The sequence below is a fragment of the Ammospiza nelsoni genome, chromosome 2 (assembly GCF_027579445.1).
Source record: "Ammospiza nelsoni isolate bAmmNel1 chromosome 2, bAmmNel1.pri, whole genome shotgun sequence".
NCBI classification, from domain to species: Eukaryota; Metazoa; Chordata; class Aves; order Passeriformes; family Passerellidae; genus Ammospiza; species Ammospiza nelsoni.
The window spans coordinates 50,440,889-50,467,029 of NC_080634.1; the positions used below are offsets into that span (position 1 = coordinate 50,440,889).

A 26,141-nucleotide genomic window follows, 5' to 3' on the forward strand; every position below is an offset into this window, starting at 1 on the left:
GTTTTTTTTTTGTTTTAATTCCAATTTAACTGATAAAAGAACAGTACCATTTTCTTTAAAAAGAGTAAACACTTCCCCATTTCCAAAAGATAAAAGTATCCATTTTCTAAGGATAGCTTGACTCTTTAATGAAGGTCCACAGCTGAACCAAAAAGACCAGATTTGACATTCCGAAAATGCTGGTAAAATAGTGGTAAAAAATATCCAGAAAACACACGAAGCAGTCATACATTTCAGACCTCCACTACACAAAGTGATAAAAAAAATCTCAAAAAACCCCAAAACATTTGGAGTTTATCTTTAAAGGCAACATGTGAAATTCATCATCCTAACTTTATGGAAGTAACCAATTTAGAGGAGCTATAGTTATTTTCACACTAATTTTAAGGCGTCCACATCCTCTTAAAAGAGTGTCACCAGACATGAAAGCCTCTTTAGCAACTGCAGTCACTGCATCTCACTTTCTATCTGCTTCTGAGCTGTCAAAGTGCTCATTGCTCACCACAGGCTCTCATTTCTGATTCCCAATTTGGTCAGTCTGACAATGGCTCATGCAACTCCTATGTCTTTGCAGTGGGGTTGCAGAAAGGCACCCAATCACCCACTGTCAAGATGCTCACTGTGAGATTGTTAAAGCAAAGCTGGTTGTGAAAGAAATCAAACCTTGCTCCAATTTGAAATACTTGGTAATCTGTTGAAAAAAAATACGTGTGTGATTTGTGTTTATGTCTGGAAGTTTTCCCCAGTGTGAAAGCCTGTAAAGGAAAACCAGTTCTTTCTTGCAATGTATGCCCTTTTATGTTATGTAGCCTGCACTGTGGATCGCAGTGATGTCAAAAATGTACATGGAGTGATTGCATCCTGTCTGTGTCTTGCAAGAATGACTTTGAAAGTTAGATGTTTCATCTCTACAGTCATATCCTGATCAACAAACTCAGTCAATAAATAAATACATTTAGTGACAAAACCTAGCTTTCTGTAAGCTGCAGTCAAACAGGAACTTGATTTGTTTTTTGTATTCACATCTATTCTATAATAATGAATCCAGCACCACAATAACCAAGTACCCATTATAATTATAAGATCAGAGAAACCTTTGTGGTGCTCATTTTCCTAAAAATGATTTTAAAAACTGCAGTCCTCCATTCTCATTCTTTTGAAGTTTTTGCTTTAAACCTAAGACTTAAATACAAAGGGCCAGACCTTGGGTTGAGAATGTGGGGGGTGGGGGATTTAAGAAGTATACAGATATTGTCCAAGAAACAGGAAAATGGAGTATAAAGTGTGTTCATTTTCCAGTCTTATTTTTTTTTTTTTACAAATCTGAGTGCCATTAAAACATATATAAAATTCCTGCTTAAATATTGCCTCTGTCTGTGTGTGTGCATGAGAGAGGGAGATGGAGTTTAATTGTGACATTTAAAATTTATAAAAACAGGTCAATTTGGCTTACTAAGCATAACCCAAATTAAAAGGTTAAAGGATTGAATGAGCTACACGTTTCACAAGAAATATATAAATTAAATATCTCAAACACACATATGGAGCTATGCATTGAAATGTATGGAAAACTCTGGAAGTATCACTGCCTGGTTTCACCACCTCAGGCCATCAGCACTGTGATGCTTTTGGTGTCACCCAAGCAGTTTTTGCGGCCTGTGGCAGAGCAGGACAGGATGGGTTTGACCGAGAAAAGCTCCCCATACCAGACATGGCTGCCCAGTCCACTATGTGAAGGTGTTTGTCAACTTTAGCTCCGGCTTGGGACCACAGTGGCACTGAGACAGCTAGGCTTTGCTGGCACGTGAGAAGTTTTAGCCTGGAAAAGCAGATGTCAGGGGTGACCTTATTGCTCTCTCCTAGTGCCTTAAAGGAGGGTGCAGCCAGTTGTGCGTCGCTGTCTTCTCCCAGGTGACAAGCGACAGGACAAGAGGAAATGGTCTCAAGCTTTGTCAGGCGAGATTTAGGTTGGACATGAAGAAGAATTTCTTCACAGAAAGGGTGATTTGGAATGGGCTGCCCAGGGAGGTGGTGGAGTCACCGTCCCCGGAGGTGTTTAGGGAAGGACTGGATGTGGCACTCAGAGCCATGGTATCGTGAACATGGCAGTGTCCGATCTGGGTTGGACTCGCTGGTCTGATAGGTCTTTTCCAACCTAACTGATCCTGTGCTTCAGTGAACAGCGCGTTCAGTTTACAAGGCACAGACCTCCGAGTAAGAAAGCCAATGAAAAGGAGGGCCCAGGCCGGGACACGAACCCCCCGATCCCTCACAGGGCGCCGGGCCAGGCGGTGCGGCCGCCATCAGCCCCCGCCCCCTCAGCGCTCCCATGGCCCCGCGCGGCCCCGCCCCTCACGCGGTGACGCACGCGGGGGGCGGGGCGGAAGTGAGCGGGCGGCGGCGGCGGAAGTGGCTGCGCGCGTCGGGGGCTCAAGATGGTGAGTGCGGGCAGCGGCGGCGCCGGCCGGGCGGCGGTGTCCCTGTGCCGGACCGCACGGAGCTGAGCCTGACCGGACAGAACCTCCTGCCCCGCCGCCCCCGCCAGCTCCCCCGCCTCTCACCTCTCGGCGTCCCCGGGGGCAGCGGGGCCGTGCTGAGTCATAGGGGTCCGGCGCGGCCATGGCGGGTTTCCTCACGGGCCGGGAGGCGCGGAGGGCCCGTGGCGGCTGTGGTTAAATTCCTTCCCTGCGGCGGGGCGGGACGGGACGGGGAGCCCCGGCGGTGCCAGCCTCCCGCAGCCCGCGGCTTCGGCGGCGCGGCTCCCGCGCAGGGAGGTGACGCCTGGGCCAGCCGTGGTGGGCAGCGGCGCTGGGGCCGCCTCGGACGGGCCGGCCACTGGGGTGACTCGAGAGTGTTGGTTCTGGGGCGCGTTGCGTGCTTTTCTCCGCGAGTTTAACTTTGATCTTCCCTCGGGTCCCGTCACCCAGGTACCGTATTGCTTTAATGCTCTCATTTACAGCAGTCTCACAAAGGTCTGGTCAGTGCTGAGTGTGTAAATTGGTAGATGTGTTATGTGCACGGAACAACAGGCATGTTAGGACTGTCCTACAGCTCTTATGTTACTGAGAGCTCACATGTTGGTACAAAAGATCTTAGCTGTAAGCATGACTTTTCTGTTAGATCTGTCAGTGCTGCTGGGGGAAACCCTTGCACTGAACTGCTCATCACTGTCATCTTCCAGATATCATTGCTGTCACCTTTTGTTGTGTATTAGATATTGCCCTATTGGTGGAGCAATTTTTATGAACAATCCTAAAATCACTCCAGTAAATTTGGGTAGCTTAGAGTGAAATTAGTGGCCTGGGTTACCAGTAAGCAGTATTTAGTAAGTCTGTGGACTTCTGGTGATCCACTGCAAGTTAATGCTTGCTCTTTTCTTTCAGTTAGCTGCATACTGGACTGCTCGAATACACCTTGTCCTCCTCATGGCAGCCTCAAACTGTGCCTAAATTTGGTCTTGTGTCAGTATTGCAGTAAATGAAGGAATGCTCCTTTCTGTCCTGTCAGCTGTCAGGACTTGCCTCTTTTCTTTCCATCCCTGCAGCCCAGGGTGGGAGCAAACAGGGGACATATTGTGAGTTTAACCTGATCTGGGTCATCCAGATCCAAAAATGTTGTCAGTACCTCTAGTTCTTATCAGACTCTCTGAAAGAATTCTATATTAGCGTAGGGTTTATGTTGTGGGGTGTTTTGCCTCTATTTAAAGAAACTCTAAAGTCTAGGAGCATTCCAAGGCGTTTTTGAGCACTTCCTTTCATTTGGCTGGCCTAACGGCCCATACAAAAGTGATCCGGTTCTGTTGAAGTAATCCTCTTTCTTTTTCTTTTTCTTTTTTCTTTTTTTTTTTTTTCTTTTGTTCCAGAATTCCAGAGGTGCTGCTTCTCTGTTGAAGGATAGTATCTCATTTACAGATGTTTCAGCTGCAGGGCTGTTTGAAGGTCATGATCTTCTGCGCAGAGGGTATGCTGTTCTTTTGCTTGCTGAATTGTGCAATAGACAGTGCTGAACTGCAGTGTGTGTTAAATGTTGGCTTTCACAGAAGTTTCTTGCAAGGTGTGTTGCAAACAGGCATTTACCTCTGTGATACTGTTCTTTAGAAAAGAAACAGCAAAATGTTGATAATTGTGAAATATCTGATAGTTTTAATATACTTTTATATGAGTGTACCATAACACTGTGGGAAATGGTTAATTTCAGCACTGGGAAAAACCTCAAAAGTAATATAATAAAAATATTTTGGAGTTTGCTATTTTCACTCAAGTGCAAACCTTACATCTCTGTCTTGGATAAAGAATCCAGAATAAGTTCATGGAGTTTAAAATGCTGTACAACTGGCATTGGGGGGAAGGTGTGTACAATATTCAATTGCAAAAGCTTGGAGGCTTCAAAAGAAGATACAATGTAGCTTGGACATAATTAAATCTGTAATGATTTCATTTATTAGTGTTTTAATCTCTTTCTGAAAGAGAACAAAAGAGATCAGAAAGAGATACCTTTCTTTCTGAAAGGTATCAAGAAAGAAAAACATTCTGTTTTGTCAAGCATAAAGAATGCTTGAAACTCTTTTTTTCTTCTGGTAGTGCTGTAGTTAAAGGTTTTGCTTCTGCTTCACTATTCATCTTCTTTTTTGTAGTTCAGACTTTGCTAGTTGTGTGTCTCTGGTGTTTGTATCTGAGATTGGTTTTGGAATGCAACTTAAAAAACCATATCCCAAATAATTTGAAGTTAATGTCCTTTCTACTTATTCTTCTAGCTTTACAAGTGTGAAAAATGAATTGTTGCCCAGCCACCCACTGGAGTTGACAGAAAAGAATGTAAGCATAACATCAAATGTAGCTATCTTCACTCTTAACTAATTATGAAGTTTAAATTAATGGTGTGGTTATCTGAAGAACTTTGTACAGTAGTGAGTAATGAGCGGGGTCTTTAACAGAATGAAGCTGTTTAACAATAGCAACATTTTATTTATACAAATAACATTGTCAGCAAGTCTGTTTAATAATGATCTCTTACTTATATCTCTCCCCACTTCAAGTGTGTAAGCAGGCTTCCAGGTAGGGACTTGTGTGGTCAGGTTTAGTCATCCAAGAGTGTGTGCAGCCACCATAGGTAGGCCTGGGCCACCCCTGTCACCTCGTGAAGGCTGATCCTCCCGTTTTGTCTGTAGATTTACCATCTGTCTTCATTTTCAGCCTTTCAGCCTGTGAACACATGTATATTTTTCCATAAATTCCTCAATCCCATCTAGACATTTTACACCTACAGTTTATCATGAGTGTTTGCAATCTTGTCTGGCTCAGTCCTTGCTCATGGACCATTACAAGTGGTCTGTGTAAGGTAGAGGGAGGCCAGGCTTGCTGGTTCAGCTGAGTGTCTCTGGTGCCTGTTTTGTCAGCACAGAAGAGACAATGTATCAAGCTGTCCTGAAGCAAAGATGTTATTTTGATAGAATGTTCCAAATTGCTAAGTTAAACAGCAGGACAAGGTCTGATTGTAATGTCTAATATATTCTGATTTTGGCCAGTGTTAGTGTTGCCTTGCATTAAAAGGATGATTTTGTGACACCAAATTTGTGTGTTTATTTATAAATACTGTTAATGTTTCAGAGCTATTTTATCAGTTTATTTTATTTTTTAAACTGATTGCTATAACTTCATTTTTAACTCTGTACAAAACCTGTATGCTTAAAAGATCATATGTTAAAGGGTCAAAAATGCACAGACAAAAATAAAATAGGCTATGTGATCCCCTAAGAAGTATGTGAATCTTCTAAATTGTTTCTTCCACATTTGCTTAAGTTTTCTGTAAGTTTAAGGCAACTTCAACAATTATTTTAATGTATATTTGATTGGGAAAATATTTAACTTAGCCTGAGATAGTTATGGTTGTTTTTGCTGCTACAAATGTTAAAAAGGTTTTTCAGGTAGCACTGGTAGAAACCAGATGTCTCTGCTGTCCAAAAATCCTTCTCTCTATAAAATTAAAGAAATGGAAAAATAATGTAACCAGAATTATAAGATTAGGATGAGGCATATAAATAGTATTTTCTGCTACCTTTTGAAGAGCATTCAATATAGATTGTTGCAAAGAAAATGCTTGTTATGTCTTTGACTTGTATTTTTTAGTTGGTTTTTGAGATCCCCTCTCATAAATATGATATTCTCATAATAAGAGGGTTTTGTCGTGGCGATGGAGTACAGATTTTAAAATTAAATACTTTAATTTTTTTGAGCTTAATGTTAAACTTAAGCTTTTTATTTAAGCTTAAGTTTAACTTTAGGTATAACATACTTTGTACTCCAATATACATGAGTAAGTGCTTTTTCTTTAAAAAGCCTCTACTAAATAGATTTTCTTTGTCTTACTGCTAAGTTTGAGAGCAGTTGGAGAAAATATGAGTTTTCATTTGCTTTTCAGAATCATAAGGACTGTAAGTGGTGCTCTGTTTCCCTGCTTGACCAGAAAAGAAGTACATCAAGTGTTTCTAAGTAGTCTTTGATGACTAACTAATGACTTCAAATTGGTTTTTGTCATCTTTAAACTGGACTTAGCTTCCTATTCATCCAAACAATATCCTTGTGAAGTAGTGCAAAACTGTACCACTTGGTGGTGTTACATCTCCTGATTATCAAAAATAACAAAATAAAATTTCTGCTATTAATTTGGAATAAAATCCAGCAAAAAGCCAATTTCAGTTTCATAGAAATCTTACTGTGTCACTCTCTTTCCTGTACACTTGAGATATGTTTGATGGTATCACTGAATTTTTACATACATATTTAGTAAGCATGTTCTTTTAAGTAGGATGTCACAAATTTCTTCTATGGCTGTATTTTAACTTTTTCTAAAATAAAAATCAGTATTGTTTGTGACAGTTCCAGTTAAATCAAGATAAAACAAACTTTGCCACACTGAGAAACATCCAAGGAATCCATGCACCTTTGAAGCTGCAGATGGAATTCAGAGCAGTGAAACAGGTAGGCATTTTTATCCAACTGATATAACTTAGGCCATTTGAAAAAAAAGTTTACCTTGAAACATGCTTTCAGAGACACATCTTCCTTTGTTGAGATGCCTTGTGTTTCCAAAAGAAATTAATTCACTGTTAAAAACAATGAACCAAACAGTGCAATTACTAGTTTTTAGAGTAGTCCAAATACTGAAGCCTCTTAACTGCTGTTCTTTTATTGGTTATTTGGTGAAGTGATAACTGCTCTAGCTTTGCTGTGGAATAGCTTCCTGTAAGCCTTCAGAGAAAAGCAGGAGGAATTGAGTATTGATTTCTAAAATTAATAGTCTCCACTGCAGAACGTATGACCTTCACAGGAAGGACTCTCTGTAGCTGTAGGGAAAAGAGACTTAGGGGTCTGAAGCAGGTAGTTATTTGGGAGTAGATGTAGAAGTAATGTGAAACCTGGAACAGAGTTTTCTATGTGCTTATTGTTCCTCAGCCTTTGTTGTAAGATCAAGGGAGCTCTACAGGGAGTTAAGTTCAAAGGTTTTAACTCTTAATTGAGAAGCTGAGTCTGTCTCCTTTTCCTTCTTTTCTCCTAGGATTGAGGGTTGCTAGAGAAAGGGAAACATAGAAAGCTCATTGGTCCTAGTGAACTTTTTTGTCTTCTTGAAGGTTGTCAAGCTACTAAGAGTAGGTTTTCCAAGTGAATTAGAGCAATTTTGCACTCTGAGTGATAAAGAATTTTGTATTAAACCATAGTGAGCTGCATTAAGCTTGGAAGAAATTACTGGTCCTGAAGGTGTGAAAGTCAGAATGTGAAATACACAAACATCCCTTGGTCTCAGCTGTGCTGTCTTGAGGAATCTTTTTCCTAACTAACATTAGTACATTGCAGAGAATGAGGGAGGTGAGGATATCCTGTTAGTCTGTCTCCAGAGGTGGTTTTGGGAGATGGGTGGGGGAAATATGGTGATCAGAAGGTTTTTTGCTTCAAGATTCATGTTGGGTATACAAGTTTTCTTGTAGTTTAGCTGAAGTATCTCTAGCAGTAGTGAATGCATTCTCAGAAAATTAATGCTGTGAAATCTATGTGTGCTACTTGAATTTTTTTCAGAAATACTGTGAGTGAAGGGTACAGAAGACTGTTGAAAGTAACTAGGAGTGGACTTGAAGCTTAAGAATTGGTTGAGATTAGAGACATAATTATGATTTAGATTAATTAAAAGGAGGATTATATTTGAATGTGAAAGTCAGTATAGCTCTTTCACTTGCATTCCTGACCCGTGTTAGAGATGTAGGAGGCTTAGAATGTAGTTCCCAAACTCTGCAGTATGCATCAGTCATACAGTACTGACGTCAGGGTCTGGAGGTTTGCAGTGAACCTCCCCACCTTTATGTGAGAGGAGCTTTACAGAGTAGACAGAAAGTACTGTGTTATTTTTTAAAGTGCACTGTTTGCTGTACTACCTACACCACAGTGAAAACTAAAAATTTATTAGAGGGCTGTTCTTCTCAAACAGATAACCAAAAGAAGATGGTGGTGTTTGTGTGCCTTTGTGTGCCAGTAGTTCTCTTATTCCGGTGTTGCTTTTTCTGGCTGTTGATTTTTCTAAGTCACTTCAGACTGAGAAATCCAAGTATGAACCCTTTCTATTTCAGACTTGCTGAGACTTGAACTCTTGCTTGAACTCTTTTTACAGGTCCAGCGTCTACCATTTCTTCACAGCTCAAACATGTCAATGGATATTTTGAGGGGAAATGATGAATGCATTGGTTTTGAGGATATCCTTAATGGTAAATACATTCTGGCTTTAATATTATGGAAACATTTAAAGGTAAAGTTTGGAGGCTGTGAAGTTCTTTGCCTCTACTGAACAAGAGAATTAAACTCCCAAAATGCAAAAAAAAAAAAAAAAAAAACCATTAAATCCTAAAAGCAAAGAAGCACTGGGGAAGGAGAAATAAATGTAATTCAGCTGTAAGTTATGTGGAAATTACTCTGAAATATTGAGCAAGACTGTAAGCTGTCTTGCTTGTAGGCTGGGTTTCTAAAGGAGTAGATTATTGCATGTATGTTGTATGTCTCTTAGGAACTTTTAAAGTACTTGTGCAGATTTTGTCAACAGAGGTTACAAAGTTTTTGACATTCTGTAATTAAGAAGAAAATGTTGGAGAAGAAGTACAGAATTAATGAAACAGATACTTAGCAGGGGAAAGGCTCCCTCTAATGAGCTCAACAGGCTGAGGTTGCATGGTAGCCTGCTGACTGTTAGTATGTGTGGAATAGAATAAGCCTGGATAAATGGCTTTTGAACAAATTACTTCTAGCTTGTATTTAAGGAGATGGAAGGAGGCAGAGAGTATTTTGAAGTGGCATTGGAGAATGGAAATAGCTGGGGAGATGAGGAGCTGGAAATAATGGAGGAACAAATCTGAATCTAGAGGCATGAAAATAACCCCCAAATTTGGGGTTATTTTCTGCGATGGATATAGAAGGACCAAGGGAAGGAATCTTGGGCTATTGTGGTTCCACAGGGGTAGAGCAATGTTGAACGTAATTTGGAGACATTTGGTTATTTACCACTGCTCACAACAAACTTAGATTTTTATAGAGTGGTGAGGAGTGAGTGGGTTACAAGTGTTTTTGTAAAGGGCTTTATTTATCAGAAAGTGGGCTAAATATTTTTGTTGTCTCTAGAGGAATCAGGGGCATTAATATGTCTCATTTATGGAAGGAAAACATGATTGATGCACCCATAAAGAAAAGTGTTTTTCTTCCAAACAGTCACAACATGTATGCTGGCTCTGGGTTTGGTTTTTTGTTTGTGTTGTTTGTTTTTTTTTTTTATTTTAAATTTTTTGTGTAGAAAAGGAGTTCATACTGTCAGTATTGGTCTCTCTTGTGTCCTCTGCACATTCCTTGGTAGCCTTTAAGTACAGTGACTAATGTCAACCATATTTTACAGAATGGAGGAAATCTCAGATGTATTTACCGGTGTAGAATTTCTGTGAAACTAGGCAGCTGGGTGGAGAAGAGGAACCAGGATTATGTCCCACCTAACAGAAGGGAGGACTGTGAGCTCCAGTTGTGCTGGAAAGAGGAATAGGGCAGCTATGGAGAAATGCTTCAGTCAGACTTGAGTTTCCTCAAACACTAAACTTGTGGTGTAATCCCTTTGAGATCCAGGCAGTTGGAGTCTGTGCTTATGCAGAACTGGTTTGTTTTACTTTAAATGTGTGTGGGTCCTTAGGAAAAGCTGTTCATAATATATGTGTTTGTTCTATCAGTGCTTTGGATAGAGGCTTCTGAGTTGCAGGTCTGCTCTCTGCAACACTGCCAAAAATCAGTCAAGTAACTGTTGCACTAAGCATTATAATGAAAGGAGATGTTCAACTTCATTAGTTGTTGTTAGTATTTGTAGCTTGGTAAAGGTTTCATGCTGTCAACTTTTGTTTTTTCAGATCCTTCCCAGAGTGAGGTTATGGGAGAGCCACACATGATGATGGAGCACAAGCTTGGTTTATTGTAACAAAATATACTTCAGAATAATGTTTTGTGTGTGTCTTTCTAGTGCAGATCTAAGTACATGGTACTAAATTGACACTCACAGTGTTAAGCAAGCAGACCTAGTTATCACTCGCCTTCCTTAATGAAAAGGCACATTAAATGTTTCATGTCTCTAAATTGTTCTGTGCTTGTTTCCAATCATACATATGTCCTGTAACTAGGTAGTTTAAATAATGCCTTTTCATAAACTGCTCAGGACAATAGCTTCTCAAATATGGAAATACTGTATATGTATACAAGAAATTCAAAAATACCCAGGCATTTTAAAACTTACTACTGTGGTAAATGCATTTAATAGGGGAAGAGGAAGGTATTTTCCGTTGCATAACTCTTTGTTCATGAAAATTTCCATACACTTTTTAAACTATTGAATAAAAGTTTGCTATAAATGCTGTTGCGTTTCAAAATGTATTTAATCCTAAATCAAGAATCTCTTATCCATGACCCAGTGTTGTCCCTTTTGTTGTAATATCTTTAAAGGTTTTTAATTTTGGCATTGCCAGTTACATACATTGTAGCCCTCTCTTGACAGCTGTTTGAGTGAGCTATTAAGCTTTTATGTAGAATTGAAAGTATTGCTGTAAGAGTGGAATTAAAGGTCTAGGTTTTTTTCATGTGTCCCTGAGAGGGTATTTTGGTTTCTGGAAGTAGAAGCAAGTTCCACTTGGGGTTTAAAGAGATTTTAAAATCTGTTTGAACATAATCCAAAAGAGCGCTCCCAGGTCTAGGTATTTTAGTAAGAAAGAATGCAGAATTATTTAAGTGTCTAATAAGCTGCTGCAGTAAGGACATGAAGATATGGTGGTACAAATGCAGAAAACGTTATTTGTGGGTTTACTAAAATCAGATCTTAATTAAGGAAGAGTGAGAGATTTATACTTAAATACATCTTTTAAAGGAGCAGACCACTGGAAGGCTTTTTGTGTGCCTAAGTGGTTTTATTTATTAAATGCAGGGTTGTAACAATTATTCCTGGTGTCATACATGTGTATACATTATATCAATCCTGCAAGGCAGGTAATACAGTGTGGCATATCAGGAAAAAAGTCTGTGGTTCAAAAAACGTTATCTATTGTTAGATATTAAGAACTTGAAAGAGTATTTCTAAAACAGGAACTGTCTTTATTCAGCAAGTTTTAATGACTTGGTTAAATGTAATTAGTGTTCTGTTGTAGATAATTTTAGCAGGAATGTTGCTATAAACCTTTTTCCACAACTGCAAACCTCCCTTGTGCTTTACAGTAGGCTTACAGCTACTGCAAATTCCCTATCAGTTTGGGCCAAAGCCTCTAGCTTCTGTCCTGTAAATTTTATAGTGCTTTTATATGCAAAACATTGCAGCATTTTGGAAACATTAAGATAATAGTATGACTCAGTGGTGGTCTTAGTGGTGGTCTTATTTGGTTTTATATTTAAATTTGTTTCATTTAAGAATTGAAGCCTCTAAAATTTTCTGTCACTAAAGACTTGTAGATACTAGAGGCTTGTGTATGCAGTACAAGCTGTTTAATTTGTTGGGGTTTTTTCCTTAGGGAAGTTAAAGAGGGGACCAATAAATTGAACATGCAAGTGCAAACCTACTCACATTTTTGTTTTCTGCAGCTGTCCTCATCTGTGACTTGATAATCTTTAATAAATATCAGAGTTGGCTGCTGGTTTATATTAAAGCAAAACCAAACTGTTATGAAGCAAGCTTGGGATTCAGTAGGCTTTGTACTGCTCAGGACTCAGGCCAGAAAAGCTGAGGGATTACATTGCCAGGTCAGGGACAAGTTAAAGATGCTGGCATGGATTTTTAGGAGATCTGCCATCTTACCTGCACTTTTCAAGAAAACAGGGAGCCATCCAACAATCAGACACTGGTACCTTACAACTCCCCACTTCAGGGTATTGAGCTGGTTGGCCTTTCCTAGTGTTGGCTGAAAGATGGATGCTGTTGCATATAAGCAAAACTACATTAAAACAAGTAATTTACTAGAGTTTCTTATTAGTGCTGTGTAAAAGCAGAAGCAGATTAGGAGGCTGCATGCAATTTCTAGGTGGTTTTGTTCAATGATTAGTATACTTTGTAATAATCTTGGGTGAGATCAAGCCATATTCAGAGCCAGGAAGTTGCATTGTTCGTTATGTCTGTAAGGAAGCTAATCCTAGGGGTTAGCCAGGCTGGAAAGCAAATAGTATGTGTAAGAGGCCTGTCTGAGAATTTATGCTGTTAGTAGAGAAATGGGAGTCAAGCAGGACTGAGGCAAAAAGCTTTTGAGGTAAAAAGGAAGGGTTTCATTTTCTCAGTGCTACAAGGGTTGGGCTGTGGACTGGGCTTCCTGCCCCAGCCCATTCTTCCCATTTTGTACAAGCCTCATTCTGTAAAGCAGGTGCTACACAGAGCAACCCATGGAGGCAGCTGAGTGGGGTGTGCTGGGCCCTGGAGCTGGGACAGATCTGGCCTGGGTAAGGGGAGGAAGGCACTTGCAGCTCTGCTGCTCTGGCAGGAACAACACAAGCCCCCACCATGACTTCTTGCAGGTAGCAGTGCTGTCCCTACTCTGTAACTCCCCACACCTCCTCTTGGTGCCAGTGTTCTGGGCAGCATCTTTTCCTCTCCTCAGGTGCAGGAGGGAAGCAAAAGCACATCTACTCTGCTGTTTGTGTTATGACCATAAAAAAGAGATGGTACCGTGGTGCTGCTCCTGTTTACACCAACAATCCTCTATCAGTCATGCCATTGGCCATTTGTCAAAAAACAAAATTTAGAAGCAGAACAACTCCAAATGCAACAGAGTTTAAAAAACCCAAACTTTATTGTTATTATGTCAAAATAATTTGTATTTATACACAAATAAAGAAATTATTATAAACTTAATAGATTTTGCTTTAATAATCTGATGCATATTAGTACTTGGCTCCTCAGCTTCCACTGTGCAAGGCTTTTTAAAAACACAATCCATATCCTCCATGTGTTTTGGCCTAAATTTATAGCCAGTTCTAAATGCTCCATCTACCAGAAACCTCTGCAAACAGCATGTACTTTGTGCAGTTAAATCATAACAAAGCCATTCCTGAGGTGTACCACTGTGCAAGTGGCTCGCTTTGTTGTGAGCTCCCAAGTACTAGGAGAGGTGTGCACTGAAGAAGAGCAACTGAAGGTACACATCCCTTCTGCATCTGCTTTTTTATTTCCAGGCAGTTTTGTGTGAAATAGTTAATTTCATAAAGCCTTACATAACTGCATAATGAAGAGGCAAGGAAGACAATGTAACGTTTGTGCTAAAATCCTTTACATCAGTGTTTTCTTAATCTCTCTACAAGTACTCATTATGTTTTGGACCCACTGGTTATTGTAGCACTCAGCTCATGTTTCCAATAAGTTGGCAGTAGCTTTGGCACCTCAAAGGCATTAAGCAGTTTTATTTTCTGGCCCTCGTCTAAGCTACTGAGAGAAAGCTAATGATCTTTAATTGCCAACATCAGTCTTGGGAGTTCAGGACAGAAGTGTAAGAGCTAACTAGAGGTGTTTGCCCATTCCCTCTGGCCTGGATAAATGGCCCTGTTTTCACCTGTGATGGGCAGATAGTGGTATCCTGAATATAAGCTCTCCCTTTAAATTATTTGAACCTTCTTCCAGGCTTCTCTGTGATCATGACACATAACTTAGAAAGAATGCAATCCTTCAGTTATAAAGGATCTATAAAAGTATCATCATGATTTGGCATTACTGTTTTTTGGTGGAGTACCACTGGGAAGTTCTGCAGGAGTCTCTGTTCATAGGATGGGTATCAGTGGCTGTAAGCAGCTCATTGTTTATACATGCTATGTCTGTCTGCATTTTCATCCTAAGCTGTGTGCATGTGAAGTCATTGTAGTTGCTTTCCCACAGGTTTCATTCTCTAAAGGCAATGTCTTTACATTGTTTTGCTTTTTCTACCTAATCTGTCTTGGGGGAAAAGTCACACACAACTTTGAGAGATCAGAACAGTATTGGCTGTCAAATTCTTAACAAAATCAACAGATGGGAGTGGTCCTTAACATGATGTTATACTCACATTTCTGCTGTGCTGTGCATTCTAGAATTTAATACTCAGGATAATTTCTACTTAAAGATTTTCAGGGAAAAGGTGGGGAGTCAGTGCTGAAACTGATTCCTAGGTTTGGCAGTCTCACCAGTTTGCACTGGGCATGTCACTTGTCCTCTCTGTTAATTTCTCTCTATCCAACCGAGAGGATAGTATCTATTATGGAAGGATGTTTTGAATAGCATTTTTAAAGTGCTTTGAAGATTAGAAGTGCTGTTCAAATGTTCATAAATTATGCTGCATTTCTTGCAAGATGAATAGATTATTGATTTGATTTTGTCACCTCATTTCAGAGTTGTTAAAAAAATAAAGATCTACAGATAAGAAATGCTATCACAGATTTTCACTAAAAGAAACCTTTAAGCTAAGTACCAACTTAACTAGAAAACAAGTATCCCTGGGACAAAACAGAGATGTCTGTATGCATTCCTTAATATATGGAAACTGATAAATATGCAATATGGCCTCTGCAAAATGTAGGTTTAGACTAAACTTCACACTCCACAAGATTTCTCTGCAAGAAATTTTCTGACAGTTCTGTGTGAAAATCCATTTCAAGAGCTAAGTCACAGGCAAGGTCCACACATATTATGTTAAACTTACACAAACACTCTGCTAGCTGCAGAACAGTAAGTGTGCTTATGGCAGGTGTAAGTACTGCCTCCAGTTTGCTTTCTGAAAAAAACTACTTTTTAGTTTAGTAATTTTATACAGTTTGGGGCTTCGGTATTAAGACAGGCCTTTCAAGATGTATGCAGTGAACCACATCCTCCGCTGGCACAAGCTGCAGTGGCTTCAGCAGAAGTGCCAGCATCCTCTGGGTTGCTAAGCTTGTCTTTGCCATCCAACTTAGAGTGATACAAGATGTATCACAATCCACAGCTGACATTCTCAAACTTGAGAAAGAGTAAGTGGAAAAAGTACCATCCTACCTTATTTTTTCCTTCATGCTGAAGCAGCATTAATCTCAATTGTCAGCCTATTTCCATAGTTAATAGCTAGCTTTAGTCAAATGCTAAAAAGAGATTGGGTATTGAGTGGTACCAATTTAGTGCTTATTGCTGTAGGGCCACTTGGAGATTGTGTTATCTCTGTGGTTTCTGTGTGACATAACTATCTCTGCCACTGCACGTCAGATTAGAAATCCTGGGTATGTGGATCCTTTGTTCAACTATCAGCACTCTCTAAGCTGGATACTTCTTCAGGTACCAGCAGAGCCAAGTCCTCCCCATTCCAGCTTGTGCACAGAAGCCAGCTGTAAGACAAAGATAAGACAGGTATCTTTAGCTGAGATAGTTCAGTACAGCATGCTGATTCAGCACCAGCAAACACACAGGCTAGCTCTCTGCAGCCATCTTCTGTGGCACAAATGTATCTTAGTGAACAAAAGCAGTGACACTATTTGCCCTAATTACACAAGTCAGACAGTATCATTACTGCAGCCTTTGAGCACAGTACTAAACTACTCTGCACGTTACAGACTGGAACAACTACCTTTCTGCTTTCCAACTGCAACACTGAACAACACTAAAAAGAAACGGTCAGATATCTGAAACTGATAACAGAAGAGACAGTCTCTCTGCTTCCACTGAACTAAACTAAAGATAATACTTAAGAGAACAAGTACTTACTATGCCTTTGTTAATGTAACTGAATTTCTCAATCATTTTATTACTTTACTGGAAAGTATTCTTCTCACATGCAAGACCCCTTTGCTTCAATTCCCTCAGGTCTTAAGACCCATCACTACTTTAAATTACCATTAGTACAGTCTACTCTTACTTCATTATAATTATTTACAAAGTCTTTACATCTTCTGTTAAGACTGTGTAAATAGTTATAATGAAACAGGAATAGACTTGAAATTATGTGAAATGTTCTAAATCTACAGCATTATCACTGCCTATTTGAATCTTAAAATGCAGCTGATGCAGAGATAAAAGGAGACCGAGGTAAAGCCTTAGGAAAAAAATATGCAAGTCTCCAGCCAGAGTGCCACCCTCTTAAGAAAAAACATTTTTTTTCCCCAACTGTAAATCTATCTAATGAAAAGTGATTCCTCTGCCATTTCGATTTTTGTTTCAGCATCCTAAAAAGAAGTAATTTATAGTGGAAATAATTTTTGCTTATGAGTACTCGTGAATGGTATTTCACTGTCCTTGTTACTAGATGGCCACTAGGTATGATTAGACACAACTTCTATAGAGGCCTTTATTTAAAACATGTTTAGAAGTTTATTCTTTTGGGCTTTAAAATCTTTTACAGATTTTAATGGCAATGGGTCACAAGGTACCCATGACCAACGACCAGGACAGACAGTTTTCCATTAAACCCAGTGGGTGACTGTCATGTTTATAACCCTCATTAGCATCTAGAAGAGCTCAGATTGCAAAATTAAGTTCAGGGAAAGGTTTTCCTGGAAGAAAGACCAGATAAAGGTCTCAAACCAAGGGAAGTCACGTGCGGTCAAGGGTATGGTGTATCCCACTGGCAGTGCATTCAGTTATCTTCAGTTTGGGGGAAATTCACAGCACAGAGCTGAGGGAAAGTGGCTGGATGAGAGAAAAGGTGTGAAGCTAGAGCCACTACAGCACACTAGCAGATAGGAACGTTTGAGAACTACCACACTAAACTACAAAGTTTCAATTCATATCAAAATTCCTGGCAAAGGCAGTCAGAAGAATCCTCCTGATCTGTACTTACCACAGGACAGACAGTGGAATTAGACAAAGGCCTGCTGATAGGAGGAAGCTAAAGCCTGAAAACCATGCAACAGTAGTTGCATAGAGAATATTAAAAACTGAAATTGACATTGTGCCGGTCACAACTTCTAAACAGGCAATACAAGCAAACACAGCACCTGCCAAAAATAAATGGGCAAATTACAAACAAAACCAAACCAAACCAACCCTCTTCAAAGTACTGAAGTTTTTAAACATGGTTCAAAAAATATATGTGTCGACAGTATTTTTGCAAGTATGCAGGTTACAAGCACTAAGCAATCATACTTTGCTGTGAAAACCATGGCAACTCCTACAAAATGCTAGTTATTTTAAATGAACAAAAACCCAACAAATAACACATTTTGTTGATGGAAACTATTTTTCTTTCCTATTATTCTGTCACCATGCCTACTTTCTTGCATTTGCTTATCACATCAAGTTTAACCTGTTCATCCTCACTAACCATGTTGTGCACATTTCCATCCTTTACCCCTTCCAGTTCTCTTCATTTAACTTTTCCCTTTCTTGTTTCTTCCTTCTCTAACCTTCACTTTTATATGTGGAAAATACTGATTCAACGAGGACTGCTGGTTCAGCTTAAAACCACTGCCTTCTCATTTTTGAAAAGAAACAAACAACTTGTTTTGGACTGAACTACCCTTTGGGGTGGCAGTCTATCTCACAAGTGTCTTGTTGAACACATTTTCTGGAGCTGCATTCATAGTCACAGAACCATAGCCAAAATCACACTAGGTAAGCAGAAAAGGATGACAAGAGGCAACCTGATTGCTTCATCAAATACTCAAATAGCCAAAGCCCTGAAGAATGCCAAGAAACTCAATACCAGAGGTGCATCTGGCACAGCTAGTAAAAGAGGTCTTTGTTTTAGTGTATGAAGATTAATCTTTTAAAAAGTAAAACACAGCAACTCAGGAAAATGTTTCTAGAAAGTATATGTTTCCCAAAATCTAGAAAATACACACCCTCCAAAAGCAAAATATGGAATATTAGAGCCGTATTTTGAGGCCTGACATGCTTTTTTCTGTGTTCCATAAGGAAATGACTTTGAGAAGTATTATGTTACATTTCTAGGGATATGTTTAGCAGCCACAGGCCTGAAGTTGGGGTCCTGCTCCATAGCTCAGGATACAAGTCTAATTGTTTTCAAGTGCTATGAAGATTGACCACCTACTGCTTACCTTTTTTAAATTAGTAAGTGAGAAATTGACTAAATAACATATCTTTCTCTGCATGCTAAATCTTGTGAATGTAGAAGCCCTTGTGAAACAGTTGTATAAATCTTGGTCATTCCCTGCTTCAAGTTTCCCATGGTCTTTAATTTAAGAACAGCATTTTGTTTTAAAGTTGAAACTTGGAGTACTTTTTAACACAGTATTGTTTATATTTAATTCAGAACCAGAAATCATTAATGTCAAGACACAGGCTTATATTATATAGAACTTGAAAGAAAAGGAATCTTAAAGTACCAATATCTGTCTGTTTAAAGGTAATCTTTGTGCATCTCTGTTCAGAGGCACCATATTATTTTATTGTTTAAAAACAATTCTACTTACCCTGTTCACCAGGGAGAACCACTTTTGACAGCATGGATCGGAGAACAGGAATAGGCATAAAGCAGAACAAAGATGGCACTCTCACTGTAAAGCAGCCATGAGACATTGAACTAATTAAAATCCAGGGATTTACAAATATATTGCAACTGCATTAGTCATATACTTTTGAACACTTAGTTCCCCAAATAGTAAAAGGCAGCAGAAAAGTCAGACTACTAGTGCACTGAGACACATTTCTCCAAGAACAGAGAAATTTATAAATCAAGTATATTTCTATGGCACTAAAACCATAAGCAGGTAATTCCATTGTTTCTCCACACAGTTCATCTTTTAATCAAATCCTAGATCAGGCTGATCACCCATCTATATTTAACCTCTCTGTGACCCTTTCAAGGTGGCACATTCAATTTCCAACAACTGCATTCACTACAGATAACACAGCAGTATTTTCATATACATTGTTGACCATGGAATAACTGATTCTGAACTCACCTAAAAACATGAGCAGAGTAGTTTTGGCAAAGGCAGCCATGATCATTCCTCCAATGTAAGAACACATCCCAATAAAGACAATATAAATGTCTTTGAGACATTTGGAAAATAAGTAAACTCCTAAAAAGCTGGTCAGTGAGACAGAAGTGGATGCAGCTGCTCCATATCCAATGTATACTTCATTCCAGCAGAGTGGCTCATCCAGTTCATACAGTGTAAAAAGTGAAGTCCCACCCAGCACAGTAAACAAATAAGTCATAAATGTAAAAAGTAACACAATTATTAAAATTCTCTTTTTATAAGGGGCAGTTTGAAAAAGCATGTACACTCCAGAAAATGTCTCCCTAAGAAGGTCTTTCCAGGATACTGGTGCTTCATGCTGGAATTGAGATACACCTACGGTATCTTCCAGAAAAAATACAATATAGATTATATTAATGACATGGAGCAGAGATGCTATCACAAATGTCCATGCAAAGCCTATTCCTCTTAGAAAGTAGCCAGATGACAATCCTGCCAATCCAGATACAACTCCAAAAATCAAATCCACTACAGCTATTCGTGTTGTTTTCTGCTTCTCATCATGACACTCCTCTGCTATGTAAGCAAAGCCTCCTCCAAGGAAAGTTGCAATACTCCCAAACAGTCCAGAAATAAATGCAAATGCAAATAGGACAGAGAGTGACAAGGAAAAATATGATATTGCAGTGAAGCTAATACTAGAAATCAAAGCTCCCATTGATGGTAAAACTAAAGACCTTTTGTGTCCCTGGCGATCCCCATTAGCTACAACGACAAAGGCAACTATAAGGCTGGGAACGGCTCTAGTTAAGTCCAACTGCATAATAAAAACAGAGGCTTTTTCTTGAACTTCCTGCAAAGAGAAAATAAAAATAATTGTAAATAATATAATAAATTGGAGAAAAAATCTGTCACAATATTGCTTACATAATTATTAGTATGCAATATAATGAATATCACTGTGCATGGTTACAGATTATAAATTATACTATTATAAAACATAATACATGCAATGTAGTTTTATAACATTATATGACATTTTGATATACTAGGCTATATACTCTATATATAAAACATGTATATTCAGACTTTTGTAATTTGATCTTCAATATTCCTCAAACATTCCCTGTTACATTTTAACCCGAAACTTAAAGCTGAAGACAGAGTCTTACTAGTACTGTTGACAGAGAAGTTCCAATGCAGACAAGAGAACTATCCTTTTGAACTTGTACTTACAAGAGCTGTAAGTATCTTTAACTGCAACTATCTCCTTCAATACAGGATATGGCAAAAGAGCACTGGGCTATTTTAATACTACTCAGAAATCAGTAGTAAGCCAGTCACCGATTGAGGAACACACTCAATGCTCCCTCTTCACAGGAGCTCTTTTTTCCTCCCAAATGTAATTCTGCTGAGGGGGGTACAAAGAAGAATTAATGGACTAGAGCACACTATGCAAGTAAACAGATCACAGTTTGCTCTGACATCCCACTGTACAATCTTACTAGTACTATTACAAACAGCAGTAACAACCAAAAAAGTGAAATACAGCTTTAAATACTGTACTGACTCACAGGTACATGAATTAATGGATTTTGCAAACACTGTAAAGCTCTGGGTTCAGGAATTGTCCAAATCAGTGATGTCTCTACACATACACCACAGCAGGTATTCACATAAGGAACAGCAGCTAGCACTATAAAAATAAACACCCATTATGGGAAAAATTTCAGACTTCTTTTTAGCAAAAGTATAAAAATTAAATGTGACTGAAAACCAACCATTTAACAGAGCATGAATGCCTGCAGAAAAAAAAAAGAACTAAAGAATATTTAATTAAAAAGAATTGTTATGAAGCCAGCTGCTAAAGGACCCTCAGCAAGCAAATTCTGATCTTGTTTTTAATGCAGATATGAGAGTACCTGATGAGTGTAGCCACAACAGCTCTTTCAAAGACAGCCACCTGATCAGACAGTAGGGGAAAAGGAAGCAACTTTATTCATACAAACCCTTTATACTAGCTAAAATAAAGTTTCAGATGCAGAGAGCAAAGTCTTGTTGAAAGTCTTGGAGTTTTCTGAGGCACAACACTGACTTGGGCAGGCATTGTGCTCTTCAATCAGCAATAGGCACACTTCTGCAAACCTGCCCACGCCATTCTCAGCCTGTATTCAAGCCATCTATACTCCACATTTCAGGTGTCTCCTATGTAGCTAACATAATCCTGATTGAGTAGCATCCAAAATCATGAAAAAGCCCTAAAACTTACAGGAATGTACCTGGGGAATTTTAAAAGCTGCTGAATGCTGTATAAATTCGTATTTAAATTTACAGGCAGAGACCATGAGTTTCTCATTCAATCTCTTCCTTTGCTTACAAGATACCAGGCTTTATTACAAGAGGAAAATCAACTGATCCTGAGGTTCCCAAGGAAAGCCTTCAAGATCCCCAGCCCTCCAAAGTCTTTTGCTCCCTTCCCTTATGGTGTCTGACTGCCTTAGCATTCATGACATCCTGGTAACTTGCCAGCAATGCTGTCACCCTGGAAGAGTCAAAACCATGAAGACTGAACAAACTGAGTTGGAAAACATTATTCTGATCTTTAACTCTTCTGCTGCTGACAAAAATAACTCTATGTGGTCGCAGACGCTGCTTCTTTACTAGGATTGTCTTGTTCAAAGCCATGAGTATCAAACAAATGCTACTATGTTAAAAGTAAAATTAAATGTTAATAAGTATCATCTCAGCCCACGTGAATGACATAATACAGAGATTATCGCCAGACCATAATGAAGTGTAAAACTGAAAGAAAGAAAAACCCAAAACTTGGGAAGAAGTTGTGCAACACACAAAACATGGCTTCACATCCACGTGACACATGGTAACACACGTGAGCATGAACGTACTGAGATAAAAAACTTGATATCCACTGAAAAAAAGACTACATACATAAGTACAGGAAAAATCCATTTAGAGTGTAAGGCACGCAACTGTTCACTCTCTGGTTTTATGAAGCCAAAGGAAAAGAATATAGAAAATGATAGGTCAAACCTTCAGCTTCTTTAAAATCACATAACTCCATTAAATAATCAATGGAACTACATGTATTTGAAGGGAAAGGTATAGGTTTTTAATCTGCAAATTCACTCTACTCTGAAAAATTACTCACAGTGGACTGAAATAGGTATTTCAATCACCTATTTCAAAATTAAAAGAACAAAAATGAAAAAGCAAGTAACTTATATAAGGATTAAGAGAGAAGGGCAGCACCTGAGATTGAACAATATAAAGGACATATAAAATCACAGGCTGATAAGATAAAATATTACTGAGTAGGAAGGGGAAATTAATGGATTGTATAATGAATCAATGGGATGATAAACAATGTTTAATGATTAATAATACAGCTCTTTCTGAGATATTAAAAAAGGATTATCCAAGCTGGTGATCAGAATGCTTCAGTTTATATCCATATTACTTTCAAACTCACTTCATTATGACTATTTTTTTCAAATTGTAAAAAAAAAATCTAAATTTTGTGAAGATGAACCATTTTGAACTATATTCTACTTTTTATGCAGGCTCCAAGTGATTTTTGTCTTCAATTTCCTTTTACATTTTGCTTTGAAATAGGTGAGATTTGTATAAAGGTTCTTCATTCTCAGAACATAAGGACTTACACTAAATTAACTGTTAGTAGAGGTGCTCTTTTAAACATTAATGCCAAACAGGGCCTTACAGCAACAGTTACAACATCTAATAAAGCTAATTCAGTTAGATTTAGGTTAGGAAGGTCTTGGAAAATCTGGAACACCTACTTCACACTTCCTTGTGAAAGGGTTTGGAATTAAGCTACTGGATCTGCTCTTTGGCCCCCTCACAGGACTATAACTCAGCACAGAGGCCCATTTGCACTTAAATTAATGGGTATTTTGAGCACCTACATCGTTACACTATGGTAACTAGTGTGGTATGAAAATGCAGCAAGGCAACCAGACAAGAGTGTAATTGTTCAAAAGCTCATGCCCTACTGGCAATCACTGAAATGCAGGGAACGGAAATTTGGCAGGAAAGGGAAACGAAGAAGTTCTGTTGGCCATTATTCAACTGCTGTCTTGAAGGACTCATGTTCTCAAATATCAAATTAACTATAATTTGTAAGCAAAAGACCTGTAAAGTGTCATCATTTGATGAATATGTCATCAAATCAGATATGCTATCTAAACTACAGCTGAAATGAAGCACTCTGCTTCAATGTTTTGAGAAAAAAAAATGAAGTCATATCTTGAACCATAGATGATGGCAATTTGAAAGTCAAGTTTAATTTGAGGGGGTTGCAAAATGCAAAGATGTATTTGAAACATTGATTTCTTGATGGGCTCTGCAATTAGAATTGTATGCTTAGAGAAAATTGCCAGGCACAGCATCAAATGGGGAGCTAATACTAAATAAAACACTTTTGGGAGTAACATACAAGCATCACTCCAACAATAACTGGTGATTACCTCCATGGGTCAGCCCAGAAGCCATGTTGGACCACAATTCTATTGACCTTTTCACATTTTTTCTATAAGACCAGCTTCTGTCACATGATAAAGAACATATGCCACACTAGAAGTCCTGAATTATTTCTTTGATCACCTTCACTGGAAGCATGTTCCATTAGCAATCTCCTTTTATATATGACAAACGAGGTAGCTAAGCTCAGGCATTCAGTCTTTTCAGTCTTGCACATATGCAGCACATCAGAGATTCAGATATGGGATGTGAGCAAAACTTTTCAAGTACCACCTTTTCAGCAGTGTAAGGAAATGCCAATTGACTCTTTCTGTGACCCCAACTTCTGTGTAATTTACACAGTGAATCATTTACTTTTCTGGCCCTAAAGTGGTTTCATCTTTCACTTTATCCAACCCAACTGCCAGTTGTTGTTGACAAGTATGGTGCTATTGCACCTCTTCTGAAAATATGTTCACTCTGCTGTTCTCATGTTAGACACAGAAATCATGTGGCCACTGAGTGTGCCAGAGCAGTGTATTGCTTCAGGAAAAAAAACCCCAACATTCAAAAAACAACAACCCCAAAACAAGAGATGAGCTTTCTGTTGAATCAGTGCCCCACTCAAATCCAAACCATAACCTCTAACTGCAGAACTGCAAGACACAACATGTGGGGTGAGAGGGGGAAGGGAAATGGAGAATATCCATCTCTTCTGCTGGCAGCTCTCAGCCAGCTCTGCTTAAGTGTAGCATTAAAACTGCACTGGAAGTGCAATGGAAGAGGTGCCAGTCAACAACTAGCTATCCAGCACACTGAACTATGGAAAAGTGCTAAAAATGTAACTGACCATGGGATCCTGTCATGCTGACGTCCTTGTATTCCAGCAAGGCACACTAGTGCTCTGAATGGCAAACCATCAACTGCATTTAATCATGTAAAGATCAGTTACATTTTTTTTCCACGTTTTAAAACCACAAAAAAATTTAATTTCCTCTGTTCCTCATTCTTGTAATTCCTCTGAAACACATGTATTTTAAGCTAGATACTGTTCCTCAAAATTACAGCGCATTTGCTAAGCTTCACTCGGTTACAAAGAACAGCAGGAGCCTCAGAGACAACGGGTGGCTCACAAACACAACACGCACAGTGGTGTGGAAGGAGGAGCCTCCACCTCCACTTGTACCCGCGGTAATGTCAGCCCAATGCTAATTTGGTCCCCATTCTCTCAGGCGATCTTCAACTCCCGCTAAAATACGAATTTATCTCAGTATCTTCCTGGAGACACATCTTTGTCTTTAAAGCACTGTCTCTACCTACAGCATAACATTAGAGCGAGGAGACAGTGAAGTGGGAGCAGGTTACAAAACTACGGCTTTCCGCAGAGTTACAGGTCAAGGTTATGAAACAGGAGGTTATACTGAGGCAGCACCTCCTGGCAGCAAGTTTATTTACAATTATTATTCTTCCCCCGCCACTTGCCTTCTGTTTGATATAAGCCGGGCTGCTCTTATTCTGCTCGCAGTGACTGGCATTGCTGTCGCTGATAAAAGTGGAGTTGTACTCCTGCTCCCACAGCCGCCGGTAGATGAACTGCTGCACCAGCGGGGTCGTCAGGGAAAACGCAAACACGTAGCAGAAAATGACGGGCTCCACGCACAGAACCTTCCTCATTTCTGGGTCTGGGCTTCAAACCCTGCGCCAGGAAACAAACCGCGAGTGCTCAGGAGGTGGAAGCGAAAGCCCCGGGCGGCAGCGGGCTCGGTGACAGCCCCACGCACGGGGGCCGCGCTCCGCCAGCTCCGTCCCGTCCCGCCGGGCTGTCCCCTGCGCACCGGGCCCGTCCCGCAGCGCCGGGACATCGGGACACCGGGGGCGGGACGGGGGCGGCCGTGTCCCTCAGCGGAGGAGCGTCCCCCGCCGCGCCGTCACCGCCCCCCGGCCGCCCAGAGGACGAGGCCCGGTGCCGCCGTCCCGGAGCTGTCCCTGACCGGGCCCGGGCCCGGGGCGGGGCGCTGCGGCGGGCGGGGCCTGACCGGGCCCGGGGCCGAGCGGGGTCCCTGTGCCCGCCCGCGGCTGCCGCCGCCGCCCTGCTTGTCCCGAGGCCGGGGGCGCTGCTGCCGGAGGCCAGCGCACGTCAGCACCGTGGCCATGTCAGCTGCGCGCCCCGGGCCCGCGGCGCGTTCGGGCTGCTTACACAACGAGGATCTGCGCTGTCAGCGGCATCGCCGGCCTCGTTTA

General features: G+C 39.9%; 2 protein-coding genes across 4 annotated transcripts; one reads left to right on the forward strand and one right to left on the reverse strand.

The window, feature by feature from the left end:
* The first annotated feature begins 2,344 nt into the window (after window positions 1-2,344).
* On the forward strand, window positions 2,345-10,916 carry POMP (proteasome maturation protein). The gene is made up of 6 exons (XM_059493565.1): window positions 2,345-2,438; window positions 3,863-3,960; window positions 4,754-4,814; window positions 6,876-6,977; window positions 8,656-8,749; window positions 10,418-10,916. The coding sequence occupies exons 1-6, from the start codon at window positions 2,436-2,438 to the stop codon at window positions 10,483-10,485; spliced, it is 426 nt and encodes a 141-aa protein (XP_059349548.1). The 5' UTR covers window positions 2,345-2,435; the 3' UTR covers window positions 10,486-10,916.
* A 2,386-nt stretch (window positions 10,917-13,302) lies between these two features.
* Window positions 13,303-25,892, reverse strand: SLC46A3 (solute carrier family 46 member 3). Of its 3 annotated transcripts, none has more exons than XM_059493562.1 (5): window positions 25,383-25,892; window positions 19,383-20,256; window positions 18,891-18,974; window positions 17,297-17,453; window positions 13,303-15,848 (listed from the first exon to the last, which is right to left on the reverse strand). In XM_059493562.1, the coding sequence occupies exons 1-5, from the start codon at window positions 25,572-25,574 to the stop codon at window positions 15,761-15,763; spliced, it is 1,395 nt and encodes a 464-aa protein (XP_059349545.1). In that variant the 5' UTR covers window positions 25,575-25,892; the 3' UTR covers window positions 13,303-15,760. The 3 variants fall into 3 exon arrangements, with proteins under 3 accessions (XP_059349545.1, XP_059349546.1, XP_059349547.1); XM_059493563.1 differs by having other exon boundaries at window positions 19,383-20,252; window positions 25,379-25,892; XM_059493564.1 differs by lacking the exon at window positions 17,297-17,453.
* Between the last annotated feature and the right edge of the window lie 249 nt (window positions 25,893-26,141).

What these genes read in the sequence shown, in the direction of transcription:
- POMP (XM_059493565.1), top strand. An exon ending in CATGATCTTCTGCGCAGAGG is followed by an intron (nt 3,961 to 4,753) that starts GTATGCTGTTCT and finishes TTATTCTTCTAG; the next exon opens with CTTTACAAGTGTGAAAAATG. An exon ending in TTTTGAGGATATCCTTAATG is followed by an intron (nt 8,750 to 10,417) that starts GTAAATACATTC and finishes TTGTTTTTTCAG; the next exon opens with ATCCTTCCCAGAGTGAGGTT.
- SLC46A3 (XM_059493562.1), bottom strand. Translation starts at nt 25,574, where the DNA reads ATGAGGAAGGTTCTGTGCGTGGAGCCCGTCATTTTCTGCTACGTGTTT. An exon ending in TACTCTGCTCATGTTTTTAG is followed by an intron (nt 18,975 to 19,382) that starts GTGAGTTCAGAA and finishes GCTGCTTTACAG; the next exon opens with TGAGAGTGCCATCTTTGTTC. An exon ending in ATTCCACTGTCTGTCCTGTG is followed by an intron (nt 15,849 to 17,296) that starts GTAAGTACAGAT and finishes TTTGTCTTACAG; the next exon opens with CTGGCTTCTGTGCACAAGCT.